The sequence below is a fragment of the Atheta coriaria genome, unplaced genomic scaffold (genome assembly GCF_025399875.1).
Source record: "Atheta coriaria isolate IRGN ID8LTWV9N9 unplaced genomic scaffold, Caltech_Dcor_3.1 hic_scaffold_5_pilon, whole genome shotgun sequence".
NCBI lineage: Eukaryota > Metazoa > Arthropoda > Insecta > Coleoptera > Staphylinidae > Dalotia > Dalotia coriaria.
The window spans coordinates 7,269,532-7,289,906 of NW_027045447.1; the positions used below are offsets into that span (position 1 = coordinate 7,269,532).

Below are 20,375 nucleotides of genomic sequence, written 5' to 3' on the forward strand. Positions count from 1 at the left end.
TCTTCACTCCTCACCATTACAGAGTGGTCTAATCAAAGGTCTTCCTTATGTCGGCGGCTGCGGCGGTTGTGTTCGTTAGTATTCCCAACATAGTTCACTTTAACACCGCCAAGGGAACGCGTCCGCTGCTGGACTCGGGTCGATCGGTTGGGTTTGGCGACTACGTGCTTACGTGATATACCCACATGCCGCCCCCTTTTCACCCTCGCACCTATGCACGTAGCGGGGTCGACCTCTGATTGGATAACAAGTAATCCCGGTTAATTGAAAGTGGACGGATTGATGATTTCCACTACAGGACGGCTGGGCGCCTCGCATGAAAATTACAAGTCAACAGTTTTCATCCCCTATATAATTTTTGCCTTTTCACACCCTTCGATATAATCCTAATCTTTTATTACTCTATTCAGGAATCAAGCATGGAAATTTTTATGAATTATATTTGCGAAGAAAAAAGATTTATGACGTTCGTTTTCAATTAAAAATAATCTTTGGCGCTTCATAAATTTCGAAACAGAAATGTGTCGCCGCCACTCCTAGGGGGCGGAAGATGAACGCGCCGTCGTGCGCTATTAAAACCTTCATTTTTAAACGTAAATTAACTGGCAGCGTTGCCCTTTAACTCCTCTACCCCTTGGTGTTTTTGAATATAATGAGAAAACAAATGCACCGCACACCGACGAAAAGCTCACGCTATGAATTTATTATTGTTTATAAATTATTCCGCGCGTGGGTAGCACCGGAAATGATTCGAAATAAATAATTTAACAGCTACACACTGTAATTCCGAAGTGAATTTTCGCTGATGGAATAGTTAGTTGTTTGGTAAAACAAATGATTAAAACAGTTTAATGTAAAAAGTTTACTCGCGCTCATTTCGTATGCATTTTTTGTCTTTGTGTAATGGCTGCCGACGCGCGATATTTATTCTTTATCTTTATTTCCACTTGGACGCGTCTTTTCGACTCGGGCGTCGTTTTCTTCGCTGTGTCGCCGTCGTCAGCGCTCCTTCTCCTGAGCTGACGTGTCACACTTTCGCGACGCTGCGCCTTTATAAGCGAAATTGATTAATGCGAGGAAATTTTTATATTGCGCTATATGGCATACAGATACCGGCGGTACATAACAATATATAAACATTTTTACAACCAAGCGACGGACGGAACAATGCAAGACGAACTGCGCGAGCTTTACCGGTATAAAGCACCCTAGTTGGTTGAGACGACGGCGAAAAAATTAAATTAAAAAATTTTCTTACTCTCTTTTCGTAATCATCATTACGTCATTATTTCACTCATCGTGCGCCTCAACTTTATTCTGACAAGAAAAGCGCTTCATTAATTATACGACTTTGTGTTTTTATTTCAGGCTTAATAAAAATTGATTACGTAAATAATTACACTTAAAAATCATGTATTGTTGTATGTCGAAATGGACACTATTTCAACTTAAAATAATGAAATGATAGGTTTTTCGGTTAGCAGGTAGATACCTGAAAATTTAATGCCAGTCATAGAGACGAATTATGTTAAAGACCGTGCTTAGTTGCAGCTAGAAGTTAGAGTAAGAAATATATCCGGACATTAATATCACTCAGGCGTAGAACGCTGAAACGCTGAAAAGTCGGCAGATGATGCGCTTTGCAGGAAGCGCGCTCGCTTGCGCGGTAAGTGGGTGCCACCGGCGCCTCCGCCATCAACAACCTACCTTCCCGAAACAAAATTGTAAATTTAGACTCGCCATTTGCTCAAACGGACATTGTTGAAGTATTGTTACAGTTTGTACTTTATATAAATAACATGTTTATAAAGTATAACGTTTTTATTCGTTTTATTTTTATTTTTAGTTGAAGGTAAATCGAATTGTGGGAAATTGTGGTAATTGAGGTATTTTCCACACTTCCCATCTCGATTTGTCCCCATAGTAAAGTCATTCGTATGCGAGGGCCGCAACCCTGTTCTGTGGTCAAGCGTTTCTTTCTCCCCTGTGCACACGTGTGTGTACGTGTGATGATAATTTTCCGTAGGCTCTAAAAGGAGCGCTAAATGGCCGCTTTGCTTCCGCCCGCCGGCCCAAATCACCCAACCGCAGGACACCGAAGTGGGTCATTTAAATATTTGCTAGTTGAATTGAGTTGACCTCCCTCTATGTTCGGTGTGCGGGAAGACATCGCCCGCCACCGGCCGAAATTATTGCGTTAACGTGCAAATGTGTATATTTTGCGCACGTCTTTTATTTCTTCTGTAACCATCAGGGAGTGCGAAAAATGAGCGCCCGGATCGATGGCGCCAGACGTTTTTAGCATTTTGCTGTTTTATACTCCTATGTTACGTCCAAACACGCGGGGGGCTCTCGGGTCTCTGCAGCGAACAGAAACGCTAGCGTGTCGCGTGGGGGGCGGCGATGCGGTGGGATAGATGCGTTCGAGAAACAAAAAGGGAATGGTTATTCAGGCAAACGTGGAAAATTCAGTGCGACGCGCCGCGAATATAAAAATATTATTTTTTATCAACACTATCTGCCGTCGCCGAAGGAATTCGCTGCAGATATACATCCATAAACATTTTATCTTGACAAGTGCGTTCGTTCTGCGACAAATAACTTAATGTGAAAATTACCGATATAAAAAAATGAAATATGCCACGAAAATGTTTTTTAGTGTCTTTTATTGATAAAAAAGAGATTTTTTTGTAAAGGTATTGAAAAAATGATTATATGTTTGAGGTTTTATTCGATGTGATACGATGCGCAATAGAAAATTGATGAAAATCATGATTTCCGGCTTCCTTTGCGGTGTGCGCACACGTGAATGCGATAAAGCAAAATAAGAATCAACTGTAGAACTGTGAAACTGCAGAATTGTGGGCTATAGACTCGCCTTATTTGTATAAAACATCTTTAAAGCTTTGGAAATCCGCCGAGACAGATAGGGTATTGAGAGAGGAAATATTCATGCTGAAAACCGGGTTAGGGCGCGCGCACCGCGCGGAATTCGAGAGCGAAAAGCTACGAAAGCTACGAAAGCAACACAGACATCACGGCGCTTTGTAGCGTCGCTAAAAAACAGTGAAAAACGAAGAGGAGCACAAAAAAGAAGAACGGGTTTCTTCTTTAATCTCGCCCCCGACTGAAAACGAAGTAGTCGCCTTCTTTTTCGCTCGCATTGCATTGCGAATGCAACACAGAAAGCCGATAGATTTAAATTTATTTTAAATTTTCCCAAAACCCATCCGCGGCTCGTTTATTTTTACAAGTAGCGTCGCCCGAAATCCTCGAAATGCGCGCACGCAAAAAGCGAAACGGATCGTCAGCGATGGTGGCAGCGCCGGCCGCAGCCAAAGGCGGAATTGTAAACAGTAAACGTTTATGCCGGCATCGCCCGCCCCCAGAGCGAATGTCGTTAAAGCTCTCGTCGTCGATATCCGCGCGCTCGATTGTACGGAAATGTGCTTAGAGGCTCGATACTGATGAGATAATTATTGATTCCTGCCATTCTTGCAATTCGCGCGTTTCCTACAAAGCGGAGCAAGTCGTTCGGAACGCATTTAACTTTGAGATTAATTTTTATTTTCTTGCCGATCTCCGTCGTCGTTTATTTTTTCTCCAAATTCATTGGTAGCGCATTATCGCCGGCCTAATTAATCCATGGTATTTTAATTATTAACGTTTAAAAGTTTACATTTACTTCCAGGGGCATGAAATTGTGATGAGAAAGCTAACTGAGGGTTTAGAGTACCAAAAAAATATTCAAATACGTTGGTGTCGTTTATGCAAATCCGGCGTGCATTTATAATTATAAACACAGTCGTGTAATCTTTGCTCGTTTGTTTTTCCGGACGCCTTTTTGTTTTTTAACGCGTTCCGCTCGCCGCGGAAAAACGTGCGCTATGCATTTTTAAATAGTCCGGGGACATTCCCCGGCTTTTCAGTATTTCAGTACATCAAGTCGGTGCGGCGAATTTGTGTGCGCGTCGAAAGCCACGAAAATGAGCCCAGCCGATCCGCAAAGAAAAGCTTTGCGCTGGTTTTTCCCGTATTACCATTTATGCAGTGCGCGCGCGCGCGTCGCACGACGCTCGGAATTGTTCATCGTACGTGATTTCACATGCGACACGTACGGACGATAGAGTTGCAGCGAACACGTTCCGCGCACACATTGAATTTCGCCCCGAGGAGGCCTGGTTAATAAATCAAGGCACTAATTATCGCGATTCTTTTACTGTGCAAAACGCCATGCGTTTACTCTGCTAATGGCTTAATTATTGTTGTTGTTGTTGCAGGTGGACTGGTGGCCGCGCTGCACTTACAGGAATTACGGATACCCAGTCACGCCGTGCGCAATTCGAACGTGCGTCTTGAATGTCACTTTGAATTGGACGGCGAGACGCTGTACTCTGTCAAATGGTATAAGGATGGCAACGAATTCTATCGCTACGTGCCACGAGACATGCCACCAGCACAAGTTTTTCCACTTCCTGGAGTAACAGTCAATGTGAGTATTAAACCATTTTACTTAACACCTAGGAAACACATTTTCTATGTTTTCCTGTTTTATTTAGTGTTTTAACAATTAAAATTTTCTAAACAAACATCATTATCTTCTACCTGTTTGACATTAACGGTGTACGCCTTTAGCCTGAAGGTAATGAAGCCAGAAGAGCAATTAATACCTGTTTGTCTTTCATTTCTCTCCTCAAACACAAACAACTATTGCGGCACCGCCGTCGCAAACTATCTATACATATAATCAATATGTCGACGGGCACCCACCCACACGATCGAACTCATCGCTGAATACTGAATGCGGACGTGTTTGCTGAAGACCGGAGCCAAGAAAAGCGGAACGCCAATGACGAGGACGTTTTGCTGGCGTACACGCGTTGGTCTACCAGCGCCTCCACCACAAACGTTTGTAAAGCGCGTCGTGGCGCAATGAAATGGAGATATTTGAAAGCAGATTCAAAGCGCAAATTGAGCATTCGCACAATCCATCGATGTGCCTCGGTACACTCATGTCAAATACGCGCATAGGAATTGAAACGAATGTTTGCGCTGCTAAGAAATGTTTTAACAGCAAATATAAACGCCGTCTAATTAATAACAAAGTCGGCGTAAATTTCACCCGAGAGTATTCAACATATTTCGTGGATAGTTAAACATATTAGTCTGACTTCCGGGTTGCCGCATCTAATGAATTACAGATAATTTATTAGCTCGTGTTTACGCACCCCTATCAACCTCAAACATTTGCAATTGATTAATATTGAAATATGAATATTATTCGTGCGATAAAAACACCAAATAACACAAATATATATATCTTCCATTTCGAAGCATTAATCATCACGTTGAAAATCAGGAAGTATTTGTTTGTATAAATACAGGGTGCCATCATGAATGCAAAGGGTGGTTTATGTTGTGTATGAAATTTCAGTGGTTCTGGGGCTGGACAAACATTGTGGTTCAATATTATTTGCATTGGTAAATAAATACTCCTGTATCAATAAACAGCTTTGAATATTGTTAGATTTAATTAAAATAAACACCAAAGTGATTGCAAAGTTTTTGCGTGAAATATTTTTAAATGGTTTCTTTTGTATTATATGTAAAACTAGTCGGTCTTATGGCGTCGTGTCGTTAAATGCAAAAATGTGAATCTTGCCCCGAGACGTGCTCGACGCCTTGTCTTGGCGATGGCTGGCGTTTCGACGTCTCCCCCGGCCCATTGAAGCTTTTTCTTATGTTCCGCTCGGCTTGTTTTAGCTCCGAGGACCATTATGATAACGCTACGGTTGTTAGAGAGAAATACTGCTTTAATATCTCAGCGGCGGCCGCCCGACTGCTGTCTGCCAGTGCGCGCCCGGCAGGAAGGAGCACTTTGCGCGCCGCGCAGGATAACAATGCGTCATATTCATAAATGGCGCGAGTCCTCGCGCGCCTCCCTACTTGCGATTAAGCGCATTACGTACCTTCTCAACTCTTCCTGAAACCTTTAATAAATATACCTATACAGGATGTTACAATCGCAGAAATTCAATTAAATTAAACTCTTTATATAATAATTTGTATATTTGGTTGCATATATATATAATAATCCGTATTTAATTAGTACTACCTATTATAACATTCCTGTGCGTAATAGACCAGATTCCAGGTGTATATTGAACAATAACCTTCATGCTGCGCTTGGTTAAAATCCTTTAGATAACTGAAGTGTCGTCGTCTCGACACGCCGCCTCCGCTAGTAGCACCGCTGTCGTTCGATTGCGGATGAATTGCGCACGACATTAACCCTTTCCCGCTCGTTTGTCGCCGCTTGCGAAAGCTGCAAAGCTCGTCGACTCGTCGAAGTTCACATCGCGCTGGAGGTAGGCGGGGATTATTCATATCTACAGCATCGTAAACTTTTACTGCTCAATAGACTTACAACTTGTCTGGCTGTCGCAGCGCAGAAAAAGCTCCTTTCTTTGCGTCAAGGAGACAAGGGGTGTTCTTATCGCTCGGATCGGACACGGGCCAGGACGTGCATTGTGAGAGAGGGCGCATTATGCGTGTGCGTCGTGCTCGTACATTGTTTACATGTTTTCCTGCGGAGGGTTGATATGGGCCCTTTTTCGGGGGTGGCGATGCGGATGCGGACCCCAAGGTCTTTTAGCGTTATTAGCCCATTGTTGTTAGACATGAAATTGATATCATCGTCTTTTCACATCCCCTGACTCTCTACGTATTTATCTACTTATTTATATTGTGCGTCGGGGTTTGAATACATTTCAGGATATTTGGATTATCGTGAATGTAAAAAATCGAAAAATTTATATTTTACATGAGGTTTTATAAATCACGTGAATAAATCTGCGAGTAAATTGAATTTCTAAATAAATGGATATAATTTTTCCTGTCCGGGGGCGGTAAAATTAATATAAAACTACGACTTTATTGGCAATAAGTCTCGCACGCATGTTGCAGGCCCACGCACATTTGTTGCTCGTCTCAGGGTGTATTTGTACATAATAGGAAGGAACAAATTGCGGCGGTGTAAGTAAAGAGACACTGATGTATGCCCTTTCGGAGATAAATCGCACGCGGGGATGTTTTGCATTATTTAATCTCGTTTGCCGGCGCAAGGTACGTTCACGTATTGTAACCGCCGCCCTGCCGCGCCTGTGCGTTGATAGATGCCTCGCTAGGGTGGTGCATAAGGGCGGCTGGCAGTACGATAGGCGCGAGCGATTTTATAAATTCGGATGCGACATTACCGTTGTGTGCCCCCTTTGCTGCCGTACATGACGCAATCAATTTTCGCACTCGAGCACGCTGCAAGAATGCTCACTCCACACCCGCCGCCACCGCTCGCCGTCTTGATGTATCACCTTCGAGCAAGACGCGTCGACGCGAGTGTGTGCTGACAGAAATTGGAAATAGATTGAATATCGACTTTTTATCATTCAGTCGGTAGTCACTTTTGACTCTCTTGCACGACGGGCGCGCCTGTTGCAACCGGCATTACACATTCACGAGTTTTATCAAAAAGTTACTCGTTTAAATTGCTAGTTTAAGTGAACAATGTCGAAGTGTCGCGCCGAGTGCTAACTTTATTATAATGTCGAACATTTCGTTTCACGCTTGTCGCAGATAGTTATTTCCAATTTTGCGCGTCGAGTCGCTGGCGATTAATGTTTGGGGGAGGAAATTTCACGCTGCAAACTAGTTTCATGTTATATCATGCAAAATTTACTCTTGCAAAACTCTGATGGTCCGGCTTAATAGTATTAAGTGGTCAAAACTTTCTGGGAGCGCAAATTTTTGTTGAACTTGGAACTTTAAAAGTCAAACTTGCCATATTTTACTGCTGTGTCGGTGGGAGAGTGTAAAAACAAGAACAAACTTATAATCTTTTCAAAGAGCAATATATCATAAAAAGGGAAATTTGATTATCTGTCTGGTGCACATAAATTTAAATTCATATTTATTCTTGACTTTTTTTATTCGCTCAGTTAAAGTTCGTAATCTGCAAAAAATATTCTTCAAAGTCTGTGATTTTAAATCTCAACAAACCATATTGTTTTTTTAGTTTTTATTGAGTTTAGATAATCGTGTTGTGTTACATTTATTTTGCGTTAAATACAACAATTTATTTACGTCTAGTACTAAAAATTTAAAAATGAAAAAAATATCCGTTGCAGAAGAATAATCATTGTTTTTCTTTGTAGATTCACAACTCGTCTGACACACAAGTCGTCCTGACATCGGTCCAGCTGCCCTCGTCAGGATTGTACAGATGTGAGGTGTCCGGTGAAGCACCCTTCTTCCAAACGGTCACCGAACATCAGCGCATGATGGTCGTAGGTGAGTACAGATAAAACATTTTGTGTTTATATTTTAACATAAATTTTTTATATTTTCCAAAGAAGTTGAAGATACGTAAATTAAGATACGACGTTTGAATTCGTTAGAAATGTCGATAGCGTAGTCGATGTGAAAATTTGCCTACGGGCGCAAATTTAATTACTATTTATCTAATTTAATTAATTTCGCTCCGGCCGCTCGAAGATTGAATTATTTATTTTACGGGCATCGAATTTGGCGAAAGGTGTGCCCGTGGCGAAACTTTCCGAAAACGTGCACAACCAAATAAAGTACTTCTAATAGGGTTGCGTTCGTTAAATTAGTCGGTCTCGGGCTGTTTGGGTTAATGGGACGTACGTTTGTCGCGATCGGTTTCTTCGGCCGGCGGCGTCGGCGACGGCGGTGGGCCGCACTTTTCCATGCCGCCACACTCCGGCGCGCCGCGGATGGCGGATTTCGCTTCGGGTACAAGTAATTACATTTAAGAAAATTGGCGCTGCGTGGGCGGGCGCGCGCTCTCGCTTTATACGCCATCGCTCCGGCTTTATCCGCAATCTTTTCCTTTGGGCCCATATTTTCGATTTATTTTATCGATAGTGCTTACGAACTCTCTTCGCCAAAGGGATGCGTAAAATATAATCACCTTCCATCGCAAGAAGAAAAAAAAAACAGGCAACAAAGCTCCTTTTGCAATTACACTCGTAAAAATACTGAATACTTTGCAGAAAACGTAAAATTCGATAAGGATTGCTTCCCCTCCAACAAGTCCATAAAATGTGTACGTTTTTTGACTGCTTGCTACCTTTTGGGCGACCCCCATAAGCTCTGCGCGCATTGATTGAGTGTAGAGAGTAAAGGTGGCCTTAAAAGTGGCCATAAAATCAGTGCGAAAACATCTGGCGAAGGAAACACGACGACTTTGTTTTATTGCCACAATGCGCGCGCGCGACAGGGTTGTTAAATAACCCTCTGATTTGCCATTTGAAATTTGATTTTTTTAATGTCCTCTGTCGACTGGCGAACATTTAATTTAAACATTTTGTGTGACGCAGGTCGAGTCGAAAAGTTTTCCTTGTTTTATTTTTTTTTATTCCGCCCCCGGTCGATTTATAAATAACCTGCCATTCTCCATTTACGTTATTGATGGCGGACATGCGAAGGTCTCGCATTTCTTTCGGATTTCTTCGGGCAAATGCAGGTCGATGATTGATACTTCACTTGATGCCTGGTTAGAACAAAAATCCGACATGTCTTACAAACCACTAAATTTAGTATCGAGTTATTGGTATATCGAGTATATCAAGAGGCCAAACATGAATTGAATTAATAATTTTTATCCTTCGGTTTATTGTAACATTTGGTATATTTTATTTCGGAGTCTTTTCATAGGTTTTATTTTGCACCATCGTGTTGAAAACGTCGAAGTAGACGATGTAGAAGAATTCAAAGGGAATTTAAAGCAACTGGCTTTGAACGAAAGCAAAAAAAAAACGTACGACGCAGAGGAAACTTTCTTTAAAACAATTCCGAGGCGGCTTGTTTTATTTAATCAGCGCGCGTGTATGTTTTCGCGTGTGTTTATTGAGATACCGAGCAGTTCTTTAACTTTTCGACGCCGACACTCAGCACTTATTTAAGTTGCTCGCCGAAAATAAAAGTTGAAAGATAACGCCGACGACCGGTGTCGATTCTTCTTCTTTTTTTTAGCCCGCAGCCTAAAAATTCGACACAAAATCCAAGGTGCAGTCTAAGTTTGGTAATCTATATATTTTTGCGCGCAGCCGAGTGGGAAAATGGGAAACAAAAGTGTCATCCGCACTGTTTCACGCTTCACTAGCTCACTAAAGCCCGGCGCCTTCACCATAGTGTGAGACGCTGAAAAAAGACATTAGCCTTTTCGTATTTCTATTCATGTACGTACAGACCACAAACGCCGACAATGCACGGTTGTGATGGTTGGGTGATAAATGATCTTATTCTTATATAGTTTATACTTGGCTATAGAAGGACGTCGCATGTTTCTTTTATAATTTTCCAGCCACGAACTAAACGTGTACATTGAACATGTACTCGCCGCAACGCAGTGGAAATGTTGACCTTATTAGGTTTTTCGTAGCGGGTGAAAAACAACAGAGACAGAGATCGATTCGATTGCTGGTGGAATCGATGCGCTTGCTGGGGAAAATTGGACGATTTCAAACAACAAAGTCGTAAAATATTCTTTGGTTTTATTGGACGCGCGCAACGACGAGTTTCCGGCAAACTTTTTGACAACATCATATTTAAGAGAATGGCGCGTTTTTTTTTTCTTCTTCTGGTGGCGGAATACGACGTAGGTTGGTTGATATTGGCGACGTGATGTCTGGAAAGTGGAAATATTTAGGTCGTGACATTGGCGCCCGTTGCCAACTCGCTGATGGATTCGAGGAATAAAAGTAGAAGCAAAAAAAACTTTGGCAGCCATGGCGTTGGCAGGAAGACGTAGAATAACAGTCGTGTAGTAAAAACATCCGATAAAACATACAAACACGAAAACACTGTATTAATACTCATACGTCCGCACTTGAGCGTTTTATTACTAAGGGGGTTGACCCAGAGTGCTCGCCAAAAGAATAAAATTTAATTAATTGGCAAATTAGGTCGCATCATTCTTTTTTTCCGCTTCTAATTGTCGCTCGCGGTTGTTAATTACATTAATTCCGCACCGATGCCTTTTATACTCGCCCACGCACGTGACATATGGAATAAAAATCGTCAGGGATGTGTTCGAGGGGAGAAATACGACCGTCCGCAGGTCTGCACCTCGACGCGTCCGGCGGTGGCGGCGGCGATGAGGGTCTCTAAATAAACACGTGCGGGGCCTGGCGAAAAAAAAGCCCGGGACGCAAATGATGGAACGGCGTCGACGTCCGGGTCAAATAAAATATTAGGAAAATATAACGAGCGCAATTTACATTTTTAAAATAAACGACACCAGAGATTACGATTCGCCACGACAAAAAATCTTTGAGCTTGCGCGCGAAAATAGCACGCCGAAAAAAAGGAGCGGAACGACGGCGCGTAATTATTCACTGCCAGGCGGGCGGGCGGGATGAACGCGCGCGGGCACAGCGCCGTCGTAATGTTAAGCTGTGTGCTGTGTCTTATGTTAATCTGGCATAATCCTGTCTGGTTAGCTGCCTGCTCCTGCCACCAGGACGGCGCCCATTATTCACGCCATTTTCTCTGCTGCGCGCTTTTCTTTTGCCCCGCGCACGACAAGTCTAATGTAGGTGTTTTCCAGCGCACTTGACTTGCAAAGTAAGCGGCGGACGTCTTGCGACATGTGCAAAGCAGTGCAAAAGTGAAACTGTGATTCTATCATTTATTAAAATTACGGATATACTACACTTTATTCACGCAGAAGAAAATAATTTATACTGTTTTCATGATTGAAACACAAAAGTCGTTTAAAACGTTTCAGGTATTCCCATTGGGAAACATTTCCCGTGGATAATGATTTATACATGACCAGCGTACCAAACTTGGATACAATCAATCCGAAAACCGCTTATGCAATCATATCGGCGCACTAAATGTATGTGTCGGTGAGTTGGTGTGCATGGAAACACTCGATCTGCATTCGTAAATATATGCAGCGCAATGAATTTCCTCCTGTTGTCCGCCGCTTATTGCGATGCGAAACAATAGCGCCGTAATTATCATCTGAACCGGCCTGAATCATAAACTGCTTCATTAATTTTCAGCAATTAATATTCCGTGCGCCCGCTCTAAATGACCCCCTGCCCCCCTTTTCCCTAAAAGTTGAAAGATTGCATGAATTGAATGTGGGTCACAAATAAAGTTGAAAGTATTTATTATATTGCTGTGCCCGGCGCCTCCACATATGTAAATGCGTGTATTTTACTCACGCAGGGCACGTACACGTGTAAATAACAACGGTACGGATGCGATATCGAATAATTTCAACAAGTGCATAATGCAAATTTGATTATCGGATATTATCGGACGTCGTCGCGCGTTCGCAGCGATCCGATAACGCATGACGATGATGATACCGTGGCGCATTTTGATTGTGTCGTCGGCCGTCGGCCGTCAAATGCCTTGTTGCCCGTTTTGCAATTGCGTATGAACGTGATACGTGTTGATATTTTGTGTAGCGTGCGCGCGATTAAAATTCAGCTTTAATTGATAAGCGAATGAACGCGCGGGCAGCTGCCGGCCTCGCAGTTATCGTTAAATTATAAAATTTCGTTTGACGCAAATGTCATTATGCAAATTGCTACATGTTTAATGGAATTCCGATGCGTGTGCATTGGGAAATTTGAGATCGCGGGTAATACGCACGTTAATGGCACTCGGGATAAATATATGGAAATTTTTGGGATGCTGATGTAATTAACTTTTGTGTGTTTTACGCCTGTTATACACCGCAGTTTTATATTATGCATGCTAATGAATTTAATAAAAATGTGTACCTATACAAATTTTCGTAGTTAACTTCAATAAATATTTAGAATTATGAGAATGCACATAAAAATGCTACAGTCTCATTACTCGCGCTCAGCCATATTTTTTGTGTTAAACTTGCACCGCTCAAAATCAGATACGAGCGGAACTGAAAGCATGGAATTTTTGTTTTCTACTCTCACATGCGCAAATTACACGTGTGTAATGTGAGCGCGCCGCTAACAAAATGCAGTTGCAGTTTTATAATTCAAAGTTCAGTCGCGTTGTTTTGCTTATGCCGCCCCCCCGACACTATGGAAATCTGCATATCATGGCTACACGTTCAGTTCAACAATGCAGCCGCGCGCATTCATATTCGTCACGCAATCTGATCTATTATTTATTGAGCAAATCTGAATTGGCAAAAGTTTATGAATAACCATGCGCGGGTCGCGCGGATGTTACCGAATATCTGGTTGCGATCGTGATCAGCGCTGAACTTGTATTTGTTACGTTTTGGCGCGCTGCATGAGCGCAATATTGGAAAACTCTTTTGTTATACGAAAAGTCGGTCATGCACGTCAAACTTTCGCACACCGTTTGGACATTTTGCAGTTAGTTGCATGTGGTGATGTAGTTTTTTCCTCTGATTGAGTGAGTATGAGTGTTGGAAATTCGATTCGCTTTGTGCAATTAAACGCACACAGGGCTAGAGGAACATGAACAAGTCATTATCAGTGGCGTACTTGGGTGGGTGGGAAAGCGAAAGTTTAATATGGGCGCGATGCATGCGCTTGTAAGCCGTTGCCGCAGTCGGCATAAATCTGCGACGGCGAGGATGTATAAATCATTGCTTCCGATTATGCCTCCCATTCCTTGTTTCGGCGATTAAAGGAGGCGAGACGCCCGCCGACGTCGTCGATTTCCAAACGAAGGAATTATGTATTCATTGGACGTGCCGAGTACATTTACACTTGACTTATTTAGTCGTATGTATATTGCGTTAAATTTTCAACCAATTTTGCTTTGTTTTGTTTTAGCATTACCTGAAGAAGAACCGAAGATCACCGGAGGGAAGCCACGCTATCAAGTTGGCGACACCGTGAGGGTGAATTGCACGTCGGGGCGGTCAAAACCGGCGGCGCAATTGAGCTGGTTCATCAACGGAGAACACGCTGATCCGAACTTCCTGCGTGGGCCGGACACGATAGTCACCGGACGCGAGGGTCTCGAGACGTCCATCCTGGGGCTGGAGTTTGCTGTACGGCCGAAGCACTTCAAGAAGGGCGACATGAAGCTCAAGTGCTTGGCGACCATTGCTACTCTCTACTTTCGAAGCAACGAGGAGTCCGTTGAGGGTGAGCGCCCCCAGCGTGCGTCGGTTCTTGAAAGTCGAGGTACGGTGGCTCCACCCGGCTCCCGGGCGGATCGAGTTCAAGGTGTGTGCCATTTTTACTTTCAACAAAATTTATTTTTAACCAACACTGAAGAGTTACAAGAGAAATCGATACATTTTCATTAAGCAACTGAAATTGAACCGCAAATTACCAAAAGTACACTCTGAGTCTTAATCCCGAAATATTTTTTCTACATTTAACTTCCACCTAAATAATGGATGGTCTGATTGATGCTGAAATTAGAAAAATAAACTCGATTCCTTTTACAACTCAATGGAGCGAAAATGAATGACTATTAATTAAAAATAAAACCAAAATTTAGTTTGGCACGTGTGTAAAATACGCCCATGTTAAAGTTGCTGTCGACATGAGAGATATATACGAACAGGTAGGTTACTGGTAGCTGCTGGTAGGCAAAATTTAATTTGCGAGATAAATTGACCGAACGCGTTTCGCGCGATATATCCTCATCGCCGGTAATTGTATGAATGTGCTCGAGTGCCGAAGCGCCTGCAGTAGAGTACACCGGATGAAAAACAGGCACTTGTACTGTGCAGCGAACGTGATGCAGCAATTGATCAGTCGATTGTTTGAGCGTGTCGCAAATTTGATTCGAGGACTTTCCACACTGCAAACCAAAAAAAAATCCCGAGGCTAATCAGGCATTGTTTCAATTCTAACCGTGACATTTCCGTAAAGAATTTCTATGATAAGAGAATGCAAAGGTGTAATTTTTAGGGGTATCAGCAAGCGATAAATTTGGTATTTGCCGTACATAAATTCTCGCCGACTGAAGAACGTGCTAGATATTGCTTCATATCGGAAATACGTGTGTTACTTTTATTCGTGCCGTCGACAATATATATATACGTTCCCGCAAACCGTGGCGAAACACACAACGAATATATCGAAATTGAGATCACACATTGTTTCAAATCTTGATGTATCGCGGCAGCCGCCAGCAGACGTCCGCATGGTGGCGGCGCCGGGCGCTCGATAAAAAATTCACGCGCCGGCATGTTTTATTGGAACAGGGCCAACGGTATTCATAAATACATTTCCTGCACTGCGCATCCACTTCCTTCTATCCTTTTCAACAATTTACGACTCTCGGTTGCGCGTCGTCCTGCGTGTGCACACGTCTTCGGTCGACTTTGGTTTTACGGCTGGACGTATAACCGCCGCACGCGTCTCAATCCGCTTGCCCATGTCCTACCTAAACCTAAAATAACCGGGGCAGCGGCGGCCGCATCTCGTCTCATCTTGTCAATGCGCCCGCGTCGGTTAGTTCAACAAGCAAATCCGAACCTTCGGCGCCGAACCTATATAAAAGGAAAACAAGATAATGCCCCAATTCCTAGGGGCGCCTCTTTCTTGCCACGACACGCCCGTGTCACAATAACAAATCACGTGGAAACGTCAATAATACTTAGGGATTATGTCCTACAGCTTAATAATCTTGATGCCGTCGCCACACCAAGTCAGAAAAAACGGATTAATGTTCCAATGAGTTTTAAAATAACCGCTGAAATATTTACGACCGAATAACAGCTACGGTGTGACATAACAGGGCTCAAGTTTCGCGCATTCTTATTTCGCGAATCGCGCCGGCGGGTTACGGCCGCAGTTGTATAAAGCACATAAACATTATGACTTTATAGGCGAAACACTGGTGTGGCACGCAAACGCTGCCTGCGCATTGTCTGTTTGAGTTTCGTGCTTTGTGCCCGGCGCCTCCACCCGCCCGTCAACTTCTCTAATTCCTTTGGCCAACTTTAGCGCATGTTCCTATGGCGACCATTTAGTTGGTAAATAGCAAATGCATGGTGTGCACAGTGCGCTCAGGCGTTACTTGAATTGTTAAATTTTGTGTGAACAGGTGAAATGCTGATTATGCCATCGCCACACACATACATCTAGGCAGGGATAGACGTACATGCATATGGTTAGGACTAATTTCGAGAAAATAATCGTAAACTATTATTTACGCTGCGTATTTTGAGCGAAACAAAAGCATAAATGTTAGTTTGTTGGGCATTGTCAGCCGCCACAGTGGTTGTAAGCAAATTGGTAATGGTGCTTCGTTCGAGCGTGCGCTAAACTAACCTAATCTGTCACGTCGCATTCGGTTATGGCGCAATTACTAACTTGGAATGGTTTTGTTTGACTTGCAGCCGCAACAGGAGGTTCGACGTTGTCGTCGCCGCCCGCCACCGCCGCCGGCATTGTGCTCTATGGCTGCCTGCTGCTGCTGCTGACCGGCATGCTCACCTGCCCAAGGTAATTCCATCGTCCGTGTTACGACGTCCTTTGACGCGCACGTATTATAATTACTTCGTACTTCTTACTCCAACTTCACTTCGGCTGGCGTCTAACGCAAGCAGAGAGACTGAAACACGTGATGTGCGCAAAGTAAAAGCAAAGTGAGACGATTGTGATGTGATTGTGAACCATGTGGTTTTTATAACGCTGGCAAACTGAGTGTGATGGACTTGTGTAATTTTTTTGTTTTTCAATACTAGCGAGTAAATAATTGTGAGTAAAGAGGTCTGTGAGCATTCCCGTAATTGTAACTGATTGATGCTCGGACGTGTTCAACAAAATTCGTATTGACGTGTCAATATTTCGACTTTAGTTCCGCATCCAGCCCGAAATTGATTAACTAACCTGGCGGCGACTTTAATTGATTCATTGTAGTTTCATACGGCACTAAATTTCGCGCTCGATGCGCATGTTTACAAACGTTGATTTTATTGTTTGCATTCGATTTGTACATATTCGTATATTGCCGAAACGTACGCGTGCAACAAATCTACGTCCTTCTATCAAACAAATACTATACAGAGAAAGTCTATTAACACTTACTGCATACCTATAGAGATGAAGTAAACATAAAATTAAAGGAGAAAAAAACATTTCCAATTACAAATTAAATTACAAATTGTATATGTAGCTGTAAACATTTATATGATATGAAAAACATGAAACAATCAGATGTACTAATCGATAGTAAAGTGTTTTGGTCAACTTTTGGAGTGCGAAGAAGAATTGGACATAAATTATATATGCATTATGAAATTATACGAAGATATATTGTAAATTATTACTAATTATAATAATAATAATAATGAATATATAAAATTGATACGGCTAAAATTTATAAATGTTAATTACCATATTGTGGTTTCATTTCAATTGAATAATTACGATCTAATTACGCTAATTGAAAATCTAGACGACGTATGAAATGAAACGTAAAAAATATTAAACTAAAATTAATTAATTATTATTAATAATAATGTGATGTTGATCCAAATATAATAATTATTGCGATATGATGTATAAATGAATAATGTTTAAAGCATAGAGGATTTAAGGAATCTAGTCTGTAACAACTATAAATACACTATCAATATGATTGATTTTTATAATTAAAATTATGATTGCCATCAAATATTTGCATTTAAGTTACATCAACATATTTAACGATTAATGCCAGCTTCCAAATGGATGTAACCGATGAATTTGTTTTTTTATGTTTGTGTTGTTGAAATTGTAATTTCTGATAGACTGAATAGGAATGGGAATGCGAATGGCACAAAAATTAATTGCATTCGAAGTTTGTAAATATAACTTCTTTATTAATCGATTGGATTGTCGTTAAAATTGGTTTTGGTAGAATATATAACAAAAATTGCAATTTTTGGTTTTAATGAGCGAGATATCATCCAATTGCGATGTAAATTTGTATAAATTCCCTGTGATCGACTTATAAAATATTGTAATGATCGTGCATATATAATACCAGAGTAAAGCTAACGCTAAAGAGGAGTAATTTAATTAATTACAACTAATACTGTAACGTACGATCGATTGATAAAAATAAACCTAAACGATAATTAAACGTTTCATGAGGATATTAAAATGTGCTAAGACCCTTGATTATGTTGACCATCACATTATGACATTCTTTTATGAAAATAATCAACTAATTGCTTCAATGTTTAATACACTTCCAATATATGAAATTTGATAGAGTGCATTGATTTGGATTCGATTCCATCAACTTGTATGTCAGTCAATGACGCATTTTCTCCATTGTTTGTATTCGAAGTTCTTTTATTCCCCTGCGTCACATGTGGAAAAGAACTCATCAGCATATACATGTATTTGATTTTATTTTGGAAAATAATAAAAATGATTGTAAAAATGTTTAAAGCACACTGTTTCGCTTGTTATCCCATGCAATATATCCTGCATCGTGAGTGTAAACTTTGACGCGCTGGTTCTTGTTACCCGTTACGGAAAACTTTCGTCGTTTACAGCGTGTCGTGTTCAGGACGTTTTTTCGGTTTTGCATAAAACAAAGATGTTTGATTAAACTCGGCGAACGCGCGGTGTGTTATCGCATAACAACCAACAGCTATCATTCAACGCGTCGCGGTTGCGAGCAAATACCTGGGTAATACGAGAGCCGCACCGGTGTGGTGGAGGCGCCTACGATGCCACTAGCTGCAAGACCGCAAGTAACTAAGAGTTTGCGCGACGGTGCGCAAACACACACATACACACACACGGCGTAGTTGAGCTAGTCGGAGAGAATATTGCTGTATTGTGTCGTGTAAATATATTATACCGTCGTAATATTGTGAAATACGACAGGTGTAATATTTCCTTTGAAAGCCGAGGATCAACTGGGGAAATTGCGAATAGGTTCGACAAAAACTCGAAGCGCACGAATCGAATCCTCCGGTGATACCTGCATTGGTTGCAGACTGCGCAGACATGATTGAATACTTTTCAGGAAGTGGAAGCATCGACTATTGTTGAATGATATTCAGAATGTGTGCTTCTTTTTGTCCGTTTGATAAATACTGCTGAGATAATCGTTCTTGGCGAATTGTTTCCTCAAACTATCAACGGTTTTCCAGGCGCTAGTGAACGTTTCGTTGTCAAATTGATACAAATTTACTCAAATCGATAGAATTCCAATTCGGCGCGCGAGCGGTCGGTGTCCGGCGGTGTGAAGATAACGACGTTTCCGACATGACGACTTGAAACACTAAAGAGACGAATCGACAGCCCAGGACGCGCGCCGCCTGAATGCCAGCCGAAAAGCAGGAAGAACTGGAAGGATCTGAGACGAACGCGCGTCCTGGCGCAGAAAACTTGGACCCGGGGGTGAATTTAATCTCCAACTCGTTTCGCCGCCACTGCATGCGCGTCGAGGCCATCCTGCTACCTTTTCGCCCGGCGCATCCACCAACGCTGGCTGGGTTTTCAAGTAGTGTTTACGTATTCGTCGCGGGTCGGCAATGCTTCGCCTCGCCTGTCTCATCAGTCCACGCAGTTGGAAGCACGATGTTTTTATATCACATACAGTATCACACAAATAAACCCATTTTGCAACAAACAATAGAAATCATTATATAAATTACACACTTTTAAAATGTACACAGAATCATAATCGTTTATTTTCATTTAATTTAATCCTTTTAAAATGAGTTTTCTTTATTTCAGCAAATATTTACGCCGTATTTAATTTGGGGTTTTTTTGGGGTGCAAACTGTATTCCAACGGATGTGGCAAGATATTTCTTTTCAAGACTCGGTGTAGTGTCGCAGGATAACGCCGAGGATAACGACGAACAAGTATAAAACGAAAAAGCTCACTTGGTAATGGAGTCGCGGATTACTTTATAATTTTCGTTCTTATTTTGCGTGCTGCCTTTGTTGAAGCCCTAACTTTTCTTCAACGAGCTCTCTAACCACAACGACAACAAACGTGCAAAAGACGAAGGTTATTAAAAGACAATTTTTATATTTTTAGCGAAGAATAAAGAAATATGACAAAATAAAAATTAAATGAACTTTTTTCTCTTGTTGTGTGTCATGAGAAGTAAAATAGGACAACGCCGCAGCATGCAATAATCCCTTTTAGGTCGTTAATTACTTTAATAAAGATGTCAAAGCTGAATTAAATGCGTATGCATTTTAAATATGCGAGCGCCAAGTTTATGAATAAAAATGACGTTACCTTTTTCTACCCATACACGTTTTTCACTACTTTTCACGACTTCTTTACTTTTCGCCTCGCTGGAATTTGCATAATGTTTAACGCGCGTATATTTTAGGTATTTCGACGACCGCTTTTTATAATTTTAACAAATTTTTTCCCGCCCAG

General features: G+C 41.8%; 1 protein-coding gene across 1 annotated transcript in view; it reads left to right on the forward strand.

The window, feature by feature from the left end:
* The window catches only part of LOC135791747 (cell adhesion molecule 2-like), a 76,980-nt gene extending 58,570 nt beyond the window's left edge, over positions 1–18,410 (forward strand). The window contains exons 2-5 of the mRNA XM_065302263.1: positions 4,281–4,492; positions 8,211–8,346; positions 13,836–14,234; positions 16,367–18,410. Coding sequence (XP_065158335.1) covers positions 4,281–4,492; positions 8,211–8,346; positions 13,836–14,234; positions 16,367–16,476 — 857 coding nt within the window. The 3' untranslated portion in view covers positions 16,477–18,410. The remainder of the gene's footprint in view (positions 1–4,280; positions 4,493–8,210; positions 8,347–13,835; positions 14,235–16,366) is intronic.
* Positions 18,411–20,375: the final 1,965 nt, after the last annotated feature.